The 19,084-nt window shown below is 36.9% G+C and overlaps 2 protein-coding genes across 9 annotated transcripts; both read left to right on the plus strand.

Moving 5' to 3' along the window:
- Positions 1–5,276: 5,276 nt before the first annotated feature.
- FIO1 (methyltransferase) lies at positions 5,277–18,318 on the plus strand. 3 transcript variants are annotated; one of them, XM_086421593.1, is made up of 10 exons: positions 5,277–5,737; positions 6,139–6,344; positions 6,450–6,885; positions 6,997–7,204; positions 9,218–9,328; positions 9,426–9,469; positions 9,639–9,708; positions 9,918–11,795; positions 17,201–17,333; positions 17,886–18,318. In XM_086421593.1, the coding sequence occupies exons 1-7, from the start codon at positions 5,511–5,513 to the stop codon at positions 9,667–9,669; spliced, it is 1,263 nt and encodes a 420-aa protein (XP_086277719.1). In that variant the 5' UTR covers positions 5,277–5,510; the 3' UTR covers positions 9,670–9,708; positions 9,918–11,795; positions 17,201–17,333; positions 17,886–18,318. The 3 variants fall into 3 exon arrangements, with proteins under 3 accessions (XP_086277719.1, XP_086277710.1, XP_086277713.1); XM_086421587.1 differs by having other exon boundaries at positions 5,282–5,737; positions 9,426–9,563; XM_086421584.1 differs by having other exon boundaries at positions 9,426–9,708.
- LOC147408757 (translocase of chloroplast 120, chloroplastic-like) lies at positions 11,658–18,318 on the plus strand. 6 transcript variants are annotated; one of them, XR_015171465.1, is made up of 4 exons: positions 11,658–11,795; positions 12,043–16,208; positions 17,201–17,333; positions 17,886–18,318. XR_015171465.1 is itself a non-coding variant. In XM_086421569.1 (2 exons), exon 2 carries the CDS (start codon positions 12,089–12,091, stop codon positions 16,142–16,144), a length of 4,056 nt encoding a protein of 1,351 aa, XP_086277695.1. In that variant the 5' UTR covers positions 11,658–11,795; positions 12,043–12,088; the 3' UTR covers positions 16,145–16,415. The 6 variants fall into 6 exon arrangements, 1 of the variants encoding a protein (XP_086277695.1); XR_015171467.1 differs by having other exon boundaries at positions 17,908–18,318; XR_015171469.1 differs by having other exon boundaries at positions 11,735–11,795; positions 12,028–16,208.
- Positions 18,319–19,084: the final 766 nt, after the last annotated feature.

Here is a 19,084-nt window from a genome sequence, read left to right on the forward strand (position 1 = left end):
CAGTGGTGGTAGTGGTGACGACGGTGGTGGTAGAAGTAAGTGAGGAGGATGAGGGGAGAACATGGTAGTGGTGGTGGCGACGGAGAAGAAGAAGAAGAGAGAGAGAGAGAGAGAGAGTAGGTGGTCAGAAATGGTGATGACGGCAACAGTGACGACGACAAGATTAGTGTGATGGTGGGGGTAGGGAAGAAGAAAATATTAGTGGGGAAAAATTGTGGATGGAAAATATGAGTGAATTTCACTTTTCTACCCATATGGGTGGGAAAGTAAAATTCATATTTTGGTGGACTTTTTGATTGAGGTGAAAAATAAATTTCCATAGATATGTGCAATCAAATACTTGAAAAATGTCATTTTTCATGGAAATTGATTTTCCACCTTATTTTCCATGTGTAATCAAACATACCCTAAAAAAATTATGTGTGAGGAATTTTCAACTCCCCCTCTATGCTTTGAACAAATTGGATCTCCCATGAGTACTTGGACTACCTTGTTAAGTGAAATATCTAACGATCAAGTCAATATCCATTTTAGTAAAGTAACAATCAGATTTTGCAAAAATTGTATATCTTTATTTTCATGAGTAATGATGAATCACGCGATAAATCATACGCAACTTGTATGCAATTGATGTGGCAAGGGCGTAGAACCGCGGATCTTTTTAGCTTGTATATCTCAAAGAAAAATATTTATAGTTCTGTGCCCATGCCACATCAACCACATGTGATTTACCGCATGCATTCATCACAATTCTTATTTTCATCGAAGCTCATAATTATAGCCCTCACCCAATTAGGAAGGAATAGGTCAAAAAACTTATTTTCTTTCTGAGTAAGATTTATGTTTCCTCGTTGGATGATTGACCTTTCTTACATGGGACAGTGGTATTTCCTTAAACTTGCCATTCAGAACATCGGGGTTAATGTGTTACCAAAATTTTGGCTTCACCTCGATGATATTCATGGATTTTAGTTTGATTTCTTTTTTGTGCTTCTTTCTCTTTTGGTTTATTTACTTATTTTCAAACCAAGTGAATCAAGAAAGAGAGATCTTAATTGTTCGTGGCCCATATATCACTAGTATACGCAGTCTAAAATTTCTTGACAATATGTATTTACTATTGTAATAGAGTCGAGATAATCTAACTCCTCTTTGACATACTCCACCCCATACTCCCCTGGCGTGGCAATGCATAAAACCATTGATTTTTCTCACGATACACAATTGCAAACCCCCATAATTATGTGCAATTGTGCATCTCGAGGAAATACATGGTTCTTTTGTCGGAGTGGGAGTTAGAAAATCATTATTCATTATAATAAGAGATGTGTGTATTGTTGATGCAAATCTTTATCAATTAATTTATTAAAATTATAAAAGTGTCCCTACATCTTCTCTATATCTTAGGCTAAGATATAAATCTTGGCATAACAAAACTCATTTACATTTATAAATTATTTTTTTCAAATAACGCTCATTTTTTTTCAAAATAAGTTCTTACTCTATTTCATTTCGGGGTTCTAAAAAATCTCTTTCTATTTCGTATCTTTTGTAAATGCAAAAACTTGCACTATCTTGGGATCTGTGACGATGCCTCGCAATCTTCACTCATCGTCCTTAGGTGTGCTTGCAACAACAACTTTCCAACGTCCAAGTTAGAACCTTAGTACAAAAATAGTGTAGAGTTTAAAAGGGAAGAATTTCATACATTTTAATGTCTTTGTCCATGTATTAAGATCACTTTTGATCTTACTACCGATTTTACCCTTATCCAATTTAGAAGGTAGATCTTAATTGATTATTTGGGAATGTATCTAATAAATATTCGATCCCTATACATTCTTTCTTTTTTCACATTTTCCTTTATCAGGATTCTAACCACTTTTAACCTAATCCTTAATTGTTAGCGATTTAGACTGATTGAACGGTTCTACCACATTTCTCGACCTGATATTCACCCGACCAATCGAGATCCGAACCCATGGTTGGTTTGTGACCAAGCCATCGAGTTTACCCTTTGATGAGTTGACTCAGATCTCCATAGTAACCCAAATCCCTACTCACAACATGTCATCCCTTGATATCCAACGAAAAATACCATCCAATTTCTCATGTTAAATCAAATCAAATTCTATCCTCATTTCATTGAATTGGACTGTCATATCAACCGACAATATTGGTTCAAAGATAAATAGAAATCAATAAATTCATTGAAATTTCTAATGCTACATTGTATTTTAGTATTTTATTGACTATTTTTTTTGAAAAAAAAGAAAAAAAGATTGTTAAATGGAACAAAGAAGTTTTGGTATTGTTATTATCATTTTTCACTCATATTTTTTCTATTTTCATTCGTGATTATTCTCCTAAATGTAAATTAGTAATCGAAATGACTCTATGAGAAGCTATGAGCTTTTCGATCGAGTTCGTTATAATAGCTTTGCATTATTTCATCATCAAATTGGCATGAGAAGTTGCTATTGATATTGCTAATGTATAATATCTTAATGTAGGATATTCATCAAATTGGCATGAGAAACTAGCCCTAACTTCTTAATGTAGAATATCGTTATATATATTATTCTCCAACATTCCCTTTCTTTTGAGATGAGATACATTGACATGATATAATGTATCACATGTATCATAATATTTTGCATCCAGTTCTCTAACATCCTCCCGCAATTGCATGGTCCTTTGAAGAAAGCATATGCAATTGACTTCAACGAATAATTTCTCTTGATCTTATTAAGTGATATGTTATTAGATTCTTGATAGTCATCGCTTGTCTGTGAATTTCATCACTGTTGCATCTCACTCCTTTTTTTTTTTTTTTGAGTCTATTGGAGTCGGTGGTTTACAAGACTAGGCTTGTCATGATCTTTTCCAAAAGCAAATAAATTAAGATTGTGCGATTTAAATGAAAGAACTTTCGTTGGGAGATTTTTTTTTTATTAAAAAAAAAAAAATGAGATCATAAGAGATGAATGTATAGATGTGGGAGATTTGTAGAGATATAGAAGGGGTGTGATTTTATTGAAGAAAGCTGTAGTAATAATAAAGTAAAAAAAAAAAATTAGGTCCAGCGATGACAATGGTACCATCAAGAAAGAACGACGCACTATGATCGATGTGCTCAATAGAACTTGAGCTTTGATACCATGAAGAATATAAATTTTTTTATTGATAATTCTTGGATGAATATTACATGAATCCTGATAGGTTATTTATAGGGATTACATCAACCAAGATAAGGAAACTAGCATAACATAAATATTCTAATTTATTAAAACTTCCTAACATAGAATATCGTAATTGATATTGCTACATATATTATTCTCCAACATTTCCTTCCTTTTGAGATGAGATACATTAACATAATACAATGTATCTCATATATCATAATATGTTGCATCCAGTTCTCTAATAAATACTTACTTAAAAAATGACTAATAATAATCTTACACTCTTTTCTCAAACACTCTCAGACCTGGGAGTTATAGAACTATAAATCTTTTTCTTGTGTATCCCGAAGTAAAGGATCTATAATTTTGTGATGGGGGGGCGTACAAGGGTGGTCAGAAAAAAGAGCGTTAGATTATCACGACTCTTAAAAAAAAAGCTTATTTGCATTAAAAAACACAAGTGATATTTTTTAAGAGTTGAGATTGTATACACCAAGGAGAAATGTTAAAATCCCACTCATGCACCTTAAACCTTGCCATGAAAATCTCTCATTAAGTGCATCAGAAAATAGATTTTTTAACATTTATGTGGGAATGACACTCTATACCCTGATTTTGTGAAATTCCTGATTGATTTTTGTGATAAAATTTCTTTTTATAAGAAAAAAAAGATAAAAATATTATATTTGCCATGTATTATTATTATTGATGTGCAATTTACCACTATTAAGGGGAATCTAGGGGGCAAATCTGAGCATACCATCTCAACTACCATGCTTAAGTACTTAATCCATCCTTCATGAGTAAAAAAATAGAATTTTGGACAGTAGTTGCAAAAAAATCCAAGCACTCATACAATTACCGTTTCGTCTCCTTCTGCCACTTCCTCTACGTAATTATATGTCGCCTTCTACTTTGTAAAGTCAGTGGGATCTTTTGAAAAAGAAAAAGAAACAAAATATTTGTGTCTGTATTGTTATTACTCTTTGTGGGACAAAAGTCATATGTGCCACGGCAACTAGCGAGATACATGGATGCATTGCCACTCATCCTTCTTTCCATGGATAAGTTTTTTTTTTACTTGGAACACATGTATCCATTTGGCAACCAATTTTTTTCTTTAGAAAATATCTACTATATGTATTGATTTCACCAAATTTACTGGAAAAAAAATATTTTCTCACCCCTTAAGAAAATAATTTTTCCAAAGGCCATAGGGTGAAACTCTCGTACATTGACCACACCCAAATTTGATTAGTCTTTCACAAAAAATAATATTTTCCATGTACAATTTTCTAATGAATGGATAATATAAAATGGAATGGAAGAACATGATTCGTTTAATTGATTTCAAATCTTTGAAATAAAGCTTTGACGGTGAAATTATCTATGAATTAAATAATATGAAATATAAAAACAAGAATAAAAGATCCTTGAACAACTTGACATCCTTGATACGACACGACATGGGTTGAAAGTTCAAACGGTCAGAATTAAGAAAATTGATTTTTAGTCAAGTCAATCAAGTACCATTAATGCCCGTAATGTATCACCAAAGGATCGTGGATATATCACTTAATCAAAATCAAATAAATGAACGAAATAGTGTTCTAAAGAGAATTTTGAATGGGAGAACATGATTTGATAAACTCACCTCAAATTTTTTACATAAGGCTTCGATGAAGACAAATCAAAATCAGGTAAGTGTCACCCAAATCTCATGGTCGCGAACGCTTTGAATGGCCCCACAAAATCAAGTGATGGTCTACTAATTTAATGGCTCTGATGAATCTAGTCATTTATCAGAAACGACAGCATAGAAAAATCATAAGATACGGATATTTAAAAAATATCTGTATCTTATGATTGATGTTTTTCACGACAAAATTGATGATAAAAAATACGTCATTTTAGCAAACATGGATTATTCTCAGCCGTCCGATTAAACTTTATCCAAAGCTCATGTCTAATATAACCCTTCAGAGAAAAAGAAGAAGAGATATTCTCATTCGGCTGCAGTTCTCTCTAGTGGGCTGGGCTGCGGTGCTGAATTATGAATATGGCAATCCATGTGCACTAACGACCGTTAGTTGGGCCCAACCACGCCTTAGATTTCATGATTTACATTTTAGGGTTTTTGAGTCCTAAAACGAGCCGAATCCTGCTGAGCCCGCCCATCAGTGGGTTAGAATATTATATTGGGCCCCAGCCCATCGCCTAGTTCAATCTCTGTAATTCGTTTCTGTCCACTCTGCTAAAAAAATGGCCTTGTATTGTATTTTCAGAATCAGATCGCTGTAGCTGTCTTTCCTCTCAAAGATCTCAATGCCGAGTTCTAAGAGGAAGAGAAGATTGGAGCGACCTACCATACACCCTCGCAATAGATACTCTGAGAACCCTCCAGATTTCCGTCTCTTGTCTTCGCTCTACCCTTCTTTCGAACCCTACGTTTTCTACTCTCGCGATGGTCGCCCCAGAATCGATTGGACAGATTTCAATGCCACTAGAGAACTCACCAAAGTTTTGCTCCATCATGATCATGGTGTTACTTGGTAATTCTCTCATTTATTACTTGTTTTCGAACTTTTAGGGTTTTAAATTATTATTAATTGTTTCTTGTCCTAGATTTTGATTTTGGATTGCCAATTTTTGTGCTTCCGAAGAAGTTTCCAGGGCTTTTTTGTTAAAAAAATATCTTTTTTTGGCGCGAAACTGTCGAATCAAACTGTGCCTTGGGGTTTATAGTTGGATATATAAGCTTAAATTGGTTATCATCTATTTGCATTTTTAGGTGCATCATGGTCTCAGTTTCTGTAATATGAACTAAGGGTTCATTAATTTGATTTGGATTCGACGATTTCTTCTATTTGTGAATTTTGGTGGAAGAATTATGGGTTTAACATTTTGTGGGATTTATGATTTTGATATTGTGTAGATAATGCCATTTTCACAGGTGGATTCCCGATGGACAGCTCTGCCCTACAGTGCCCAACAGGTCAAATTATATCCATTGGATCGAAGATCTTCTCTCGTCCAATGCCATTGCCACCGTTAAATCAAGTGAAGATAAGGTGAGAGGCTTTGATATTGGAACTGGAGCTAACTGCATATACCCACTTCTCGGTGCATCACTCTTGGGTTGGAGCTTTGTTGGTTCAGGTGAGTTTTCCTCTTGTTTAGAAGTTTTCAATTAGTTTGAATATTGCACACAAGTAGGAATTTTGATGCCAAATAGTTATTACTCACTCTGAAATTTGGTTACAGATGTGACTGATGTAGCTCTAGAATGGGCCGAAAGAAATGTCAAGAGTAATCCACATCTTTCAGAGTTGATTGAAATTAGAAAGGTTGGCAATGCTGGCGAATCCCGTTCATGGTTGGCTTCAATGGAAACAAAGCCAAGTTCGGGAGAAATTACTAGGGAGGAGGCAGAGTCCTCAGCACCGAAGTTGCTGGATTTGGCTTCGGATGCGAAGAATGATTACTATGGGCCACCTGTACTTGTTAATGTTGTCAAGGATGGTGAGAATTTTGATTTTTGTATGTGTAATCCTCCATTTTTTGAGAGCATGGAAGAAGCAGGACTAAACCCGAAAACTTCTTGTGGTGGGACCCCTGAGGAGATGGTTTGCTTTGGTGGAGAAAAAGCTTTCATTTCTCGTATTATTGAGGATAGTATCGCATTGAAGCAGTGTTTCCGGTAATACTTCTTGTGAGTGTTGTTTCCTTCGTATTTCAAGTCTCAAGGTATTGTTTTATTGAAAATGAGTCATTTATGTATTATTATCCTCTTTTACTGATTTGGTTGTAGGTGGTACACTTCAATGGTTGGTAGAAAATCAAACCTGAAGGTCTTAGTATCGAAGCTTTGGGAGGTGGGGGTCTCTTTAGTGAAGACTACTGAATTTGTCCAAGGTCAAACATGTCGATGGGGACTTGCATGGTCTTTTGTGCCTCCGACCAAGAAGACTATAACATCTCACGTGCCTGAGAAGAGCAATCTGTCCTTCATGCTTGAGGTCTGTATATCTCATCAGTCATCACTTCTTAATTTGCATTCATAACGCCTTTAGAGGTGTTGAATAGATGTGACACCATTGAAGACTCTAAAATAATGTAGATTTTAATTCAAGTTTGTTTTGGAGTTCGCTGGAGCTTTACCATTCAAAAAAAGAAAAAGTGCTTTAGAACAACTATAGTCCAAGAATCCATTTTTCGGTCTTTTATGAAAATTTTAGAATTTAGCCGTCATTTGCAGCAAGCGTTTTCAATTGTAACAAACTAGTGTGAGTACCTGCCTCTAAATGATGCTTGGACTAGTTTTTGATAGACTTGGTTTGTTTTACCACTATATATTGTATTGATACTCGTAAGGATGTTGGAATCTGAAACTAGTACAGAGTGTTGGATTTGGCGAACTTTGAAAAATATGATTCGTGGACTCAACATGTTTATCGATTAGTGTATATATAACAATATACTTTTAAGTAATTAGTTGTTTGTGATAATCAGGAATTGTATTCTGTAATGAGGATGATAGTGGTCAGTATATCTTTGATTTGTCTCATACCCCTGTACACGAGAAGTTTATGCTATATTTGCTACATAGAGAAATTTTATTAGTAATGGAAGAACTCATAAGCTGTGGTAAATGTCAATTAATATCTTCCAAGCAAGGGAGAGAAAAACTAAAAATGAGTTTTGTAGTGATATATTAGATCCATAGAGTGCCAGAATCTGTTAGATGTAGCATTAGAGGATGGTAGCAGGAGCTTACTTGTAACCATGAGAATTATTATTATTATTATTATTTTTTTATCTTTATTTTTAATGATCATCCACTTTCAGTGCCCTATTTTCAGGTAAACCATGTAATGTCAAAGACCGTATTATAAGGGGCTTTTTTCCCTTTTGTTTGAAATAAATTTGCTGTGTAGAGAACTTTTATTAGTAATGGAAGAACTCATACACTAGGATAAATATCAAAGAATATCTTCCAAGTAAGGAAAGAAAAACTAAAAATGGGTTCGGAAGTGTTGCATTAGATCCATGAAGTGTCAGAATTTTTTGTGTGTTCAACGACTAATATGTAGCATTGGGTAGCCTTAGGATGATGGCAGGATCTTAGTTGTAACCATGTGACATTTTTTAAACTTTATTTTCTATGATCATCAACTTTCAGTGCCTTATTTTTGGGTGAACTATGTAATGGCAGAGACTTTAAAGTTTGATACACTCTTGAAGAACTTCACTTTGTGTATGTATTCATTGATGTCCATAGTGTGCCATAAGGGGTTACTCGTTTTCTTCATATGTAAGTATTTTTGTTGGTCATTTGATTTAGCTAATGTGGTTCATCTATTAATCTACTTAAAATTAATTGTATCAAGATTCAAGACAGGTATGGGAGATTCAGAATTAATCCTAGAAACCCTAAAGATAATAAGCCGTTCATATGTCAGTGTTCTCTACTTATCTTTTCTTAAAGAAAAAGGAAAAAAAGAAAAAAAGAAAAAAAAAAAGGAACGAAAGAAAGAGAGAAAAAAGCAGAAGAAAAAAATTATTGTTCAAGTCCTCGATAAAAGGGATCCAAAATCAGTTTTGGTGGATCTATAAGGCTAAAGTGTTATTGTCACATGCTGTTTGTACTAAACAAGCTTTATAGGATCTTTTGAATTTTGATTGTGATTGAAAAGAGAGGACAATTGGGAACCAGGGGTTTAGACAAGCATAATTGAACTCCTCACTGGTTTAAAGTTAGAATGTCTTGGCCAACTTATCGTCATCACTTTGCATAATTACTATTGCAGGACGGGGGAAGATAATACTGGGATAGGATATCTGGTTTGTGAGTGGGTTAACTAAATTCCTCACGGTGTTTTTCTTTTTTTCCTTTTCTTAATATAGATACGTCAATGCAGGCTTCAATTTGATCACATTATTTATTAATTTTTTTTTGTTGTGTTCATAGCATCTTGATACTTTTGTTTCTAATGATGTGGTTCTCATATTGCAATTTCTCTGCTGCTCAGGGTCTTCAACGTCAGTTCAGTGCCATACATGTACTGAAATCAGTGGAGTCCTACTTTCTTGCTAGCGGTGGTGCCTCTTGTAAATCTAATCTGTCACAATTTGCTGTTGATGTAAGATTGTTGCCACTGATAGTGATAAGTTGACCTCTGTTTCATGATGGAATGTTATATTTGATGTATGCTAATACGAAAACATTCATTTTTTTAGGTTGCTGCATCAAGTGAATATTGTGATTCCATCCGTACAGTTGGGTATGGGAATGGGAATGGGAATTTTAGTTACCAACTTATGCACAAGAGATCCAATGGCTCAGATCCATTGGATGAACTATGCTTCCGTATCTCGGTCTCCTGCTTTTTCCTTTCTCTTGGCTTTACTATCTCTTGTTTGTGTATTTGTGTTCATTATTTCTTCTTGCAGGTCTTTCAGCAAATTCCAGGGACACTTTTAGTGAGAGGGTCTCTACAACATAGACAAAGCCCACTTTCAGGTTCGTGCCCAAACCATTTCCTAATTCTTACTTAAGAGGAATTCTCTCAACCTCCAGATTATGATGGTAGAAGTTGTTACTGGGAATATATCAGTTGAAAGATGTAGCTTGCGAATGTAGAAATGCTTTTGAGCTATTTAATTAATGGTTGTGCCTTTGCAATATGTTTTGTTCTAACACCTACTTCTCGACATCTGCTCTATTTTCAGGAGCATTCTCATTGATATTTCATCAACTGGAGGAAGTTCTGAAGGATGAATTTTGTAGAGTGAAGCCACCTTTGGATCGTTCCAACAGTAATTGAAGGATACAAGTTGCCATCATATCTCACATCCCCAACATCAAAATTGATCGCAACAGCGCCAAGTGATTATTGTTTCTGACCAAGCATCCAATGTCAAGCTGAACAACCCAAGTGCCTGCATGAATTGGTTATTCTGAGAATGAAAATCCTAATTTATATAAATAAAAAAAATCTAAACGTGTCTTTGATCTGTTCTCTTATGAGAAAAATCATAACCTAGTAACTTAACAATCGGATGAAAACTGCTGATGTGGCATTGAAATCAGATGATAACTTGTGTGTTTGCAATTCAAGGCAAATGAAATCTTTGTTTACAGAAGGAATGAAAGAGAGCAGTTGATGGCTTCCAATTCACTTAAACAGAGGACCGACCACCAATAAAGAATTCAATTACTCCAAACCTGGAAGTTGGTTGGATATCTCGATTTACCATCGTTAGCTCGGTCCCTTGGCTTGGCCTGACTAAAGGGCTGAGTGAGGTTGAACTGGTTTTAGGCCGAGTCCAAGGGTCCCCGATCCATAGTTGAAAATTTTGCTCGAGTTTTGAAACCATGGTGTCTAATTTCTCAAAACCTCAACTTGACAACAAAAAAAAAAAAACAATTTCTCTCGAGCTTTATCCAAGGTTGAACTTCCATTGTTCTTCTCCAAACACATCACCTCGATTTTTTGCATGTAATACTGTCTTGCAATATTTAGCAACTAAGCCCAAGCATGATTGATGAAGATTTTATCAAAAATTGCCAAATAAAAAATAACTTAGGGGTCCAAATACAAACTGTAAAAGGATGAAAATCAAAAAATGGGAGAAAGATCAATTAAATCTCGAAATCTATTTACTCATCCAATGAATCAAGCACCATTATTACATTATTTTACTTGAGCAATTCATCTGACTTGAACGTTAAAGTAAAATTCATAAATATTTCACATCAGTAAAAAAATAAATGAAAAAATCTCACCTAACAATCTCATTTTTTTGTTGGGGTGAAGACATGATCACTTTTGCATGTGATCTTGTCTTTGCTACTGTGCCATTAATAATAATAATGTATTTTGGATTTATGGTCTCCACCTTCCTCTTAAAGAGGAAAATGTTTGGTCAGGAAGGTGTCCTTCCGGCTTGGATGGTCCTCGAGATATGTCTTCAAGACAATCTAATGGATTGGATCTAAGGAGGACATCTTCTGAGGATGAACATCAGTACTCCCAACTCCATGTAAATTCTGCCTCTCGTCCCCACAGGCCGCACACCCAACGTGCAACACACGGCTATTGGTATTTTAAATTTAAATTTTATTAAAAGAAAATATAAAATATTAAGCTGCATTAAAATGCACTCTATAGTCTGTACCACCAAAAACCTTGCACGTGGTCAACAATGTCTTCATCCAAACCGTCCATTTAAATGAAATGATCTTTTCAGAGTATTAGTTGCAGATTAGACTTGAATGGCCCCACAAAATCAAGTGATGGTCTACTAATTTAATGGCTCTGATGAATCTAGTCATTTATCAGAAACAACAGCATAGACAAATCATAAAATGCCGATATTTAAAAGGTAGGTATCTTTTTAGTTGAATCTCAAAGAGAAATTGACGTTTTTCACGATAAAAAATACGTCATTCTACCAAACATGGATTATTCTCAGCCGTCCGATTACAATTTATCCAAAGCTCATGTCTAATATAACCTTTCAGAGAAAAAGGAGAAGAAATAAAATTCTCATTTGGCTGCAATTCTCTCTACTCGCAGTGAGGAAGCTCTCCTTCAATCCCTCCAGGTTTGCTCTTCTTTTTTAATTTTATTACTTTGTTTCTGCAGTTTTGTATAATTTCGCTTTTAATCTCTGTAAAAACCCTTAAACACTTCTTGAAAACCCTAAAACAGAACCAAAAAATCAGATCTATGAACCATGCCTTTTTCTTGATTTAGGCATAATTAGTTTCTGTTTTCGAATTGTTTTGCGGCATTTTTTTGTTTGTTATATCAATCTATGGGTTTTTTTTTTAAAGATATTTTTGGTTCAGGTGGTTCTAGGGTTTTGACGCAAAAAAAATTGTAAACTTTTTGATAATGGAAAACGGTGTTGGGTACATCGATAGAGGTCTTACAGAGAATGAAACGAGGACTGCGGATGGCGGGGTTTCAGAATTGAAATTAGCTGAACATGTTGTTCATGCGTTTCATGAATCAAAGGATTCTGAAGGGGATGAGGTATTCGAGGAAGCAATGATGGATGCCAGTCCAGAGGTCATAAATCCGTATGAACATCGGCAAAATCCCAATGAGGAGAAAGCTATTGTTAATGGAGATCAGAAAGGAGAAAAATTGGGAGGTTTTGATTCTTTGGAAGCTAATGGGAACAATGGTGAGGTTCATAATGTGGAAGGAGATGTGAAGGAAATATCTACGACTGTGGATGGAGAAACAAACCCTTTGACCAATGATGAAGAAGGGTTTAATGGGAGTTCTGATGTTATTGTTCTTGCGAAATCGGAAAATGGGGATAAGGTGAAATTGGTGGAGGAATCTGTTATTCATGTGGAATCTCCAGATGTCGAGAAGGTTAGTTCGGATGAGGTTGGCCTTTCTCATGGAGATGAATGTGGTGAACAGATTCCATGTCAAGATGAACGAAGTCGGGAAATGAAAGATACTTCTCTTGATGAAGGGGTAGGGACTTCAGAAATAAAAAACCCACCTTTTGAATTTTCTTCTGCTGAGATAGATGAGAGGGTTAGGTCTGATGCAGTTGAATTGGAAGCAATGGATGGTCAGAATTCTCAAGTTCAGCGCACCGATGAGAATGTTGATGGTGTCAAGAACCTCGGTAGACCTCTTTTGGAAGAAGAAACGATCACAGCAGATGGAGGGGTTTCACAATTTAAATTAGCTGAAAATGTAGTTCATGAATCAAAGGAGTCTGAAGGGGTTGAGGTTTTCAAGGAGGCGATGATCAAAGGCAATCCAGAGGATGTACATCCGCAGACGCCTGATGCTGAGGAAGCTATTTTTAATGGGGATCAGAATGTAGAAAAGATGGGAGATTTTGATTCTTTGAGAGTTAATGGTAGTCCCAACAATGTTCATGAAGCCAAGAAGTTTAAAGAAGCTTTTGAGATTGACCAGCCGATTGTTGTTGAAGAAAATAGAGAAGCTGTGGTAGCTGCAGAGCCCTTTGATGACATTAGGGTTGCAGAAGCTGTTATTAAAGAAAATAAAGAAGCTGTGGTAGTTGATGATGATGATGATGATAATGTGAAGGAAGTCTTGCTTAAGGATTTGAATAATGGTGTGGTTAGTAACGAAGGATATGTGAAGGAAATTTCTACTGTTAATGTGGATGAAGAAATTAAAGGTTTGACTGATGATGAAGGGTCAAGCAGCAGTTGTGATGTTATTGTTCGTGTGAAGTCTGAAAGTGGGGAGAAGGTGAAATCGGAAGAGAAACCTGTTGGTTTTGGTAAATCTCTTGATGTCTGCAACGAGGATTCAGATGGGATTGGCCTTTCTCATGGAAATGAATCTATTGTTAATGTGGGTTCTTCTGTGGATGGAACACCAGAAATAAAAACTTTTACGACTAACCCAGGTGTTTCTGAGATAGATGATAGGGTTAAGGCTGATTCAACTGAATTGGAATCAAAAGATGGTCGGGATTCTCGAATTCAGCAAACTGATGAGGATATCAAAGAAGGTTTAGATGACCATCCTGTAGTTGAGGAATCTGAAGAGCAAGAAACACCAGATGTGCAAGAGAAACAAGGTTCTGTTTCAAAACAAGAACCGAGTGCATCAAATTTGGCCAGAGAGCCAGAAATTCGGCCAACTGTGGACCCTAATCAACGTCCTCCTCCTCATCCTGCGGGCCTTGGTGGTGCTGCCCCGTTGCTAGAACCTACTCCTCGTGCACTGCAACAGCCTCGTGTGAATGGAGCCATACCCCAGAGGCAAGCCCAGATCGTGGAAGATCCCATTAATGGGGAGTCTGAGGAGAATGACGAGACCCGCGAAAAGCTCCAAATGATTCGGGTGAAATTCTTGCGGCTTGCTCATAGGCTCGGTCAGACTCCTCATAATGTTGTTGTTGCTCAGGTCCTTTACAGGCTTGGACTAGCTGAGCAGTTACGAGGGAGAAACACGGGTCGTGTTGGCGCCTTTAGCTTTGACAGAGCAAGTGCCATGGCAGAGCAGCTTGAGGCAGCTGGGCAGGAACCCCTCGATTTCTCTTGCACCATCATGGTTATTGGAAAGACAGGTGTTGGTAAAAGTGCAACTATTAATTCAATCTTTGATGAGGTCATGTTCAGCACGGATGCATTCCAGATGGGCACAAAAAAGGTTCAGGATGTTGTGGGCACGGTTCAAGGAATCAAGGTAAGGGTGATTGATACACCTGGACTTCTACCATGCTGGTCCGATCAATGCCGGAACGAGAAGATTCTCCTCTCTATTAAGCGGTTCATAAAGACGAACCCACCTGATATTGTATTGTATCTTGATAGGTTGGATATGCAAAGTAGGGATTTTGGCGATATGCCATTGTTGCGTACAATAACTGAAATATTCGGACCATCTATTTGGTTTAATGCAATTGTTGTTTTGACACACGCTGCATCTGCTCCTCCCGATGGTCCGAATGGTGTCGCTTCAAGTTACGAGATGTTTGTCACTCAGCGCTCTCACGTGGTACAGCAAGCGATTCGTCAGGCAGCTGGGGACATGCGGCTCATGAACCCTGTATCGTTAGTGGAGAATCATTCTGCATGCAGAACTAACAGGGCTGGGCAAAGAGTCTTGCCAAATGGTCAGGTTTGGAAACCACATTTGTTATTGCTCTCCTTTGCATCAAAGATTCTTGCAGAAGCAAATACACTTCTAAAGCTGCAAGACAGTCCACCGGGAAAGCCTTTTGCAACTCGTCCAAGAGTACCTCCTTTACCACTCCTTTTGTCATCACTTCTGCAATCAAGACCCCAACTGAAAATGCCTGAGGAGCAATTCGGCGATGACGACGATCTGGATGAGGACTTGTATGAGTCATCAGATTCAGATGATGATTCAGACTATGATGAATTACCACCATTTAAACGTTTGACGAAGGCTCAGCTTGCAATGTTGAATAAAGCTCAGAAAAAGGCTTATTTTGATGAGCTGGAATATAGGGAAAAGCTTTTTATGAAAAAGCAGCTCAAGGAGGAGAAAAAGCGGAGGAAGTTATTAAAGAAAATGGCGGATTCTGCTAAGGATTTGCCAAACGACTACAACGAGAGTGTAGAAGAAGAAAGTGGTGGTGCAGCATCTGTTCCAGTTCCCATGCCAGATTTTTCCTTGCCTATATCGTTCGATTCTGATAATCCCACTCACAGATACAGGTTCCTAGATTCGTCCAGCCAATGGCTTGTGAGGCCTGTTCTTGAAACTCATGGTTGGGATCACGATGTGGGTTATGAGGGTATAAATGTCGAAAGATTATTCGTGATTAAAGACAAGATACCTGCATCTTTCTCTGGTCAAGTTACAAAGGATAAGAAGGAAGCGAATCTTCAAATGGAATTAGCCAGTTCGATAAAGCATGGGGAAGGGAAAGCAACTTCAGTAGGTTTTGACATGCAGAGTGTTGGAAAGGACATGGCATATACACTACGTGGCGAGACAAGATTTAGTAATTTCAGGCACAACAAGACAGCTGCAGGTCTTTCATTTACTCTTCTGGGTGACGCCTTAACAGCTGGAGTGAAGCTTGAAGACAGATTGATTGTTAACAAAAGGTTCCAAGTGGTTTTGACAGGTGGTGCTATGACCAGTCGTGGTGATGCTGCGTATGGTGGCAGTTTGGAGGCAACACTGAGAGATAAAGACTATCCTCTCGGTCGTACATTATCAACTCTTGGTCTCTCTATCATGGATTGGCATGGAGATCTAGCAATTGGATGTAATTTACAGTCACAGATCCCTTTAGGACGGACAACTAATCTGATTGCTCGAGCCAATTTGAATAACAGAGGAGCTGGACAAGTCAGTATTCGGTTGAATAGCTCAGAACAGCTTCAGATAGCTTTGATTGGCCTCCTGCCCTTATTCAAGAAGATGCTTGGTCATTATCAAGAAATGCTGTATGGAGAATGAGAAACACCATACTTTGTAGGAAATTGCCTTTCCACTGGCTTTTTATTTAAAACCGTCATCTACTGTAAGTGAAACTAAGCAAGCAGGCTTCTCTTTTAGTTAGTAGTTTTTGTTTAAAAAAAAAATAGAATTCTCATTCTATGTACCTGATAGAATCTTTCAACTGAGTACTGCACCATGTTCAATCAATGCCTTTGTGGGAAGTTAGTTCCTGTCAGATGGGTAGCAGTTGATTTTTGTGAAGCAAGTCTAATTGTGGCCCTTTTTAAGATTTTTCATCTTGTTATGATGCCTTGCAGCACTCTATTCAGGTTTCAGAGTGAAATATAGCTGAAGTACCAACTTAGCTAAGTTAGTAAGACGTGTGGAGTGCTGTTCCCATGTCATAAGTTCAAACCCCATTGAACCCAACTTCTTTTGCTATCCCCTAACCCTATACCTATCAAAAAGTGTGAAATATAACTAGCCGCATAAACCTAAATTTGTATAAAATCATGTCTTGTGCTCATGCGGAAGAAATATAACTAGTTCTACCACCTAAAATGCAAAATATGGGAAACTTGTTACATATTTCTCTTTGGATTTGGCGCTAATCCAGTTTAGGAGCATTCTAATGCGAACAGCCACATATGGAATTATGAAGATCAATAACTAGTTCTATCAATAAAAAGTATACTTTGTCTAGCCTTTTTAAACCCCCTCATAATCTGAGTAGTGTAAGTTTACTGGTTTGGCTAGTTTTGTGTCTACATAATCATTATCAGTTCCTGCTATGTTTTTTATTCTTGTTATGCTATTCGGTTCATTTTTGAGGGATCTTTGCTGCCTGATTATTTATTGTTCATAGTCTTTTTTATATTTCGTTTATAAACATGGACCACTATAGTAAGAGCCAAGAAGCCTAATCTGCTGGCATAGAAAGGCAGATATTGATCACTTGAAACCTCTAATGCCCATGCCTTATTTTACTTTTAGGTCAAACTCAATGCTTGCATCAAATATATCTTCCTAGATATTGGTCAACTTGAAACCTCCTGATGTTATTTTGCTTTGCAGTTCTCCAGTCCAGTAATAATTTGTTGAGAAAAGACTAATTTTAATTGAAGCCCTGTCAGAACAGAGTCGATAAGTTTTTCTTCATCCTCGAAAAAACAAGAAACATCAACAAAAGGAATCCTGTTTATAGAAGGTGGGCAATAACTAACAATGTATAATGTACTGGTCTTGAAATTCTTCCTTCTCCTAATCAAAGCACTTGGAACTGTATCCACACACATCAATGGGTCTCTTACTTTTTGGGATGACTTGTTTTAGCTTGAGAGGCTGGGATTGTATGTGACATTTTTTTTTATGGAATCATACTTCTATCTTGTAGTGGCAGTGTCCCAGAATTTGATTGAATTCAGGGGAGTAGGATCTTTGGGTCACAGCTGACCAGGCATAAGAATTGCGATGTCCTCAATATGATAACTATCTGTGATCCAAAAACATTTCTGCTAAGCTTATGGTGTGTCTGGGTGTTGATACCATATGCATGTGCTCAAAAGCTGTCTTCCCCAACTAATTTTGATGTTTTGTTTTCTTTTTAGCTTGTTGCTCTCTTAGAGGCTTCCTCGGCCTCTTTGTACTTTTTTCCTTCATTTAATATATTACACTTCTCAAAAAAAAAAAAAAAGGAAATGAATAATTACTTTGTTTTGGCTCGAAGAGGACTTTAACTTTCTGCATTCTTAACATCTAGGTGCTTTTGGCGTGTTGGTTAGGTTCATATCATTTTGGTATTAGATCCAGCATCACTTCTTGGGTTTAAACCTTATTGGTGGCCCCAAAAAAAGGTACCAGAGTGAAAGCCACCGCATTGTGAGAAACGAGAGCATCGATAGCATCGATCTGGGGAAAGAACTACCAGCGTGAAAGTCACCAAAGGCTCCTGAAAAAAGGGTTATAGATTGAGTTGCCACAGTGAGTCTCCGTGGATGTCGGCTGCAGAGAGCATAGTGGTGTGTTTTGACCCTATTAACATTTTGTGTTTTTTATGTATTGGTTTGGTTGGGTTCATATAATGACTTTGCAACTTTTAAAATATTCTGTAATTAATCTGATAAGATACTCTTCTGCCTGGCTCTGGCCTGAGATTTGCTATGAGAAATCACTCACTTGTTGCAGATGCCCAACCATTCTGCTTTGTTTTCCAGTTCACAGAATTAGCAGCAGTTTGCAAAGCATATTCTTGATGAAGGTTTTAAATAGGGAAAATGTATTGCTTCTCCTTGTTTTGGTGAATATTAGAGATAACCCTTTCTTTTCAAATTGATGACATGCCCCTCCTTGACCTTAGTCTCTTCTGGAATACTGTTATACAATGACCTAACGTGTTTAATCTCTAGCCTAGAACCCTTGATAACCTTCTCCTCTCAACAACCAGTCGTCTTTAAGTTCCCCAAAACAAACCATCTTCAAGTTCTTCAACCTATTGGGTAAATTATTTTAACCTAATCAACCTCACCTTCATTTCGTCATCTCTAACTATGTTTTCACTCTCTCATCAGCCATTTTTTGAAAATCCTTGATTTTTCTTGTGGAATGATCCATCTTATTTACTTCCCAGAAGTCGTATCTTGCTCTTAAGGTTGAAAGAGAGAAAACTTTAAGTTGAAACTCAGGGTGAAAAAATTGTATCCGAGATAACAAGTCTGAGGGGATAAAATCAAGGTAAAAATCCATTATCTTTCACTTACAAGAAGTCCCATCTTATCCTTTAGGTTTGAAGTTTGAAGTTTGAAGGAGATGGAATCTCAATGTTGAAAATCAGGGTAAAAATGATTGTACCTGCATGACAGGTTTGGGGAGAAAATTAAGGGTCTTTGGCTGTGAGTAGAAGATGAGGGCATTTAGATCATTTTCAAAATTAGTTTTCCGTGGTAGACCGAGGTCTTTGAA

The sequence above is a fragment of the Akebia trifoliata genome, chromosome 2 (genome assembly GCF_017979445.1).
Source record: "Akebia trifoliata isolate Shusen 1 chromosome 2, ASM1797944v1, whole genome shotgun sequence".
NCBI lineage: Eukaryota > Viridiplantae > Streptophyta > Magnoliopsida > Ranunculales > Lardizabalaceae > Akebia > Akebia trifoliata.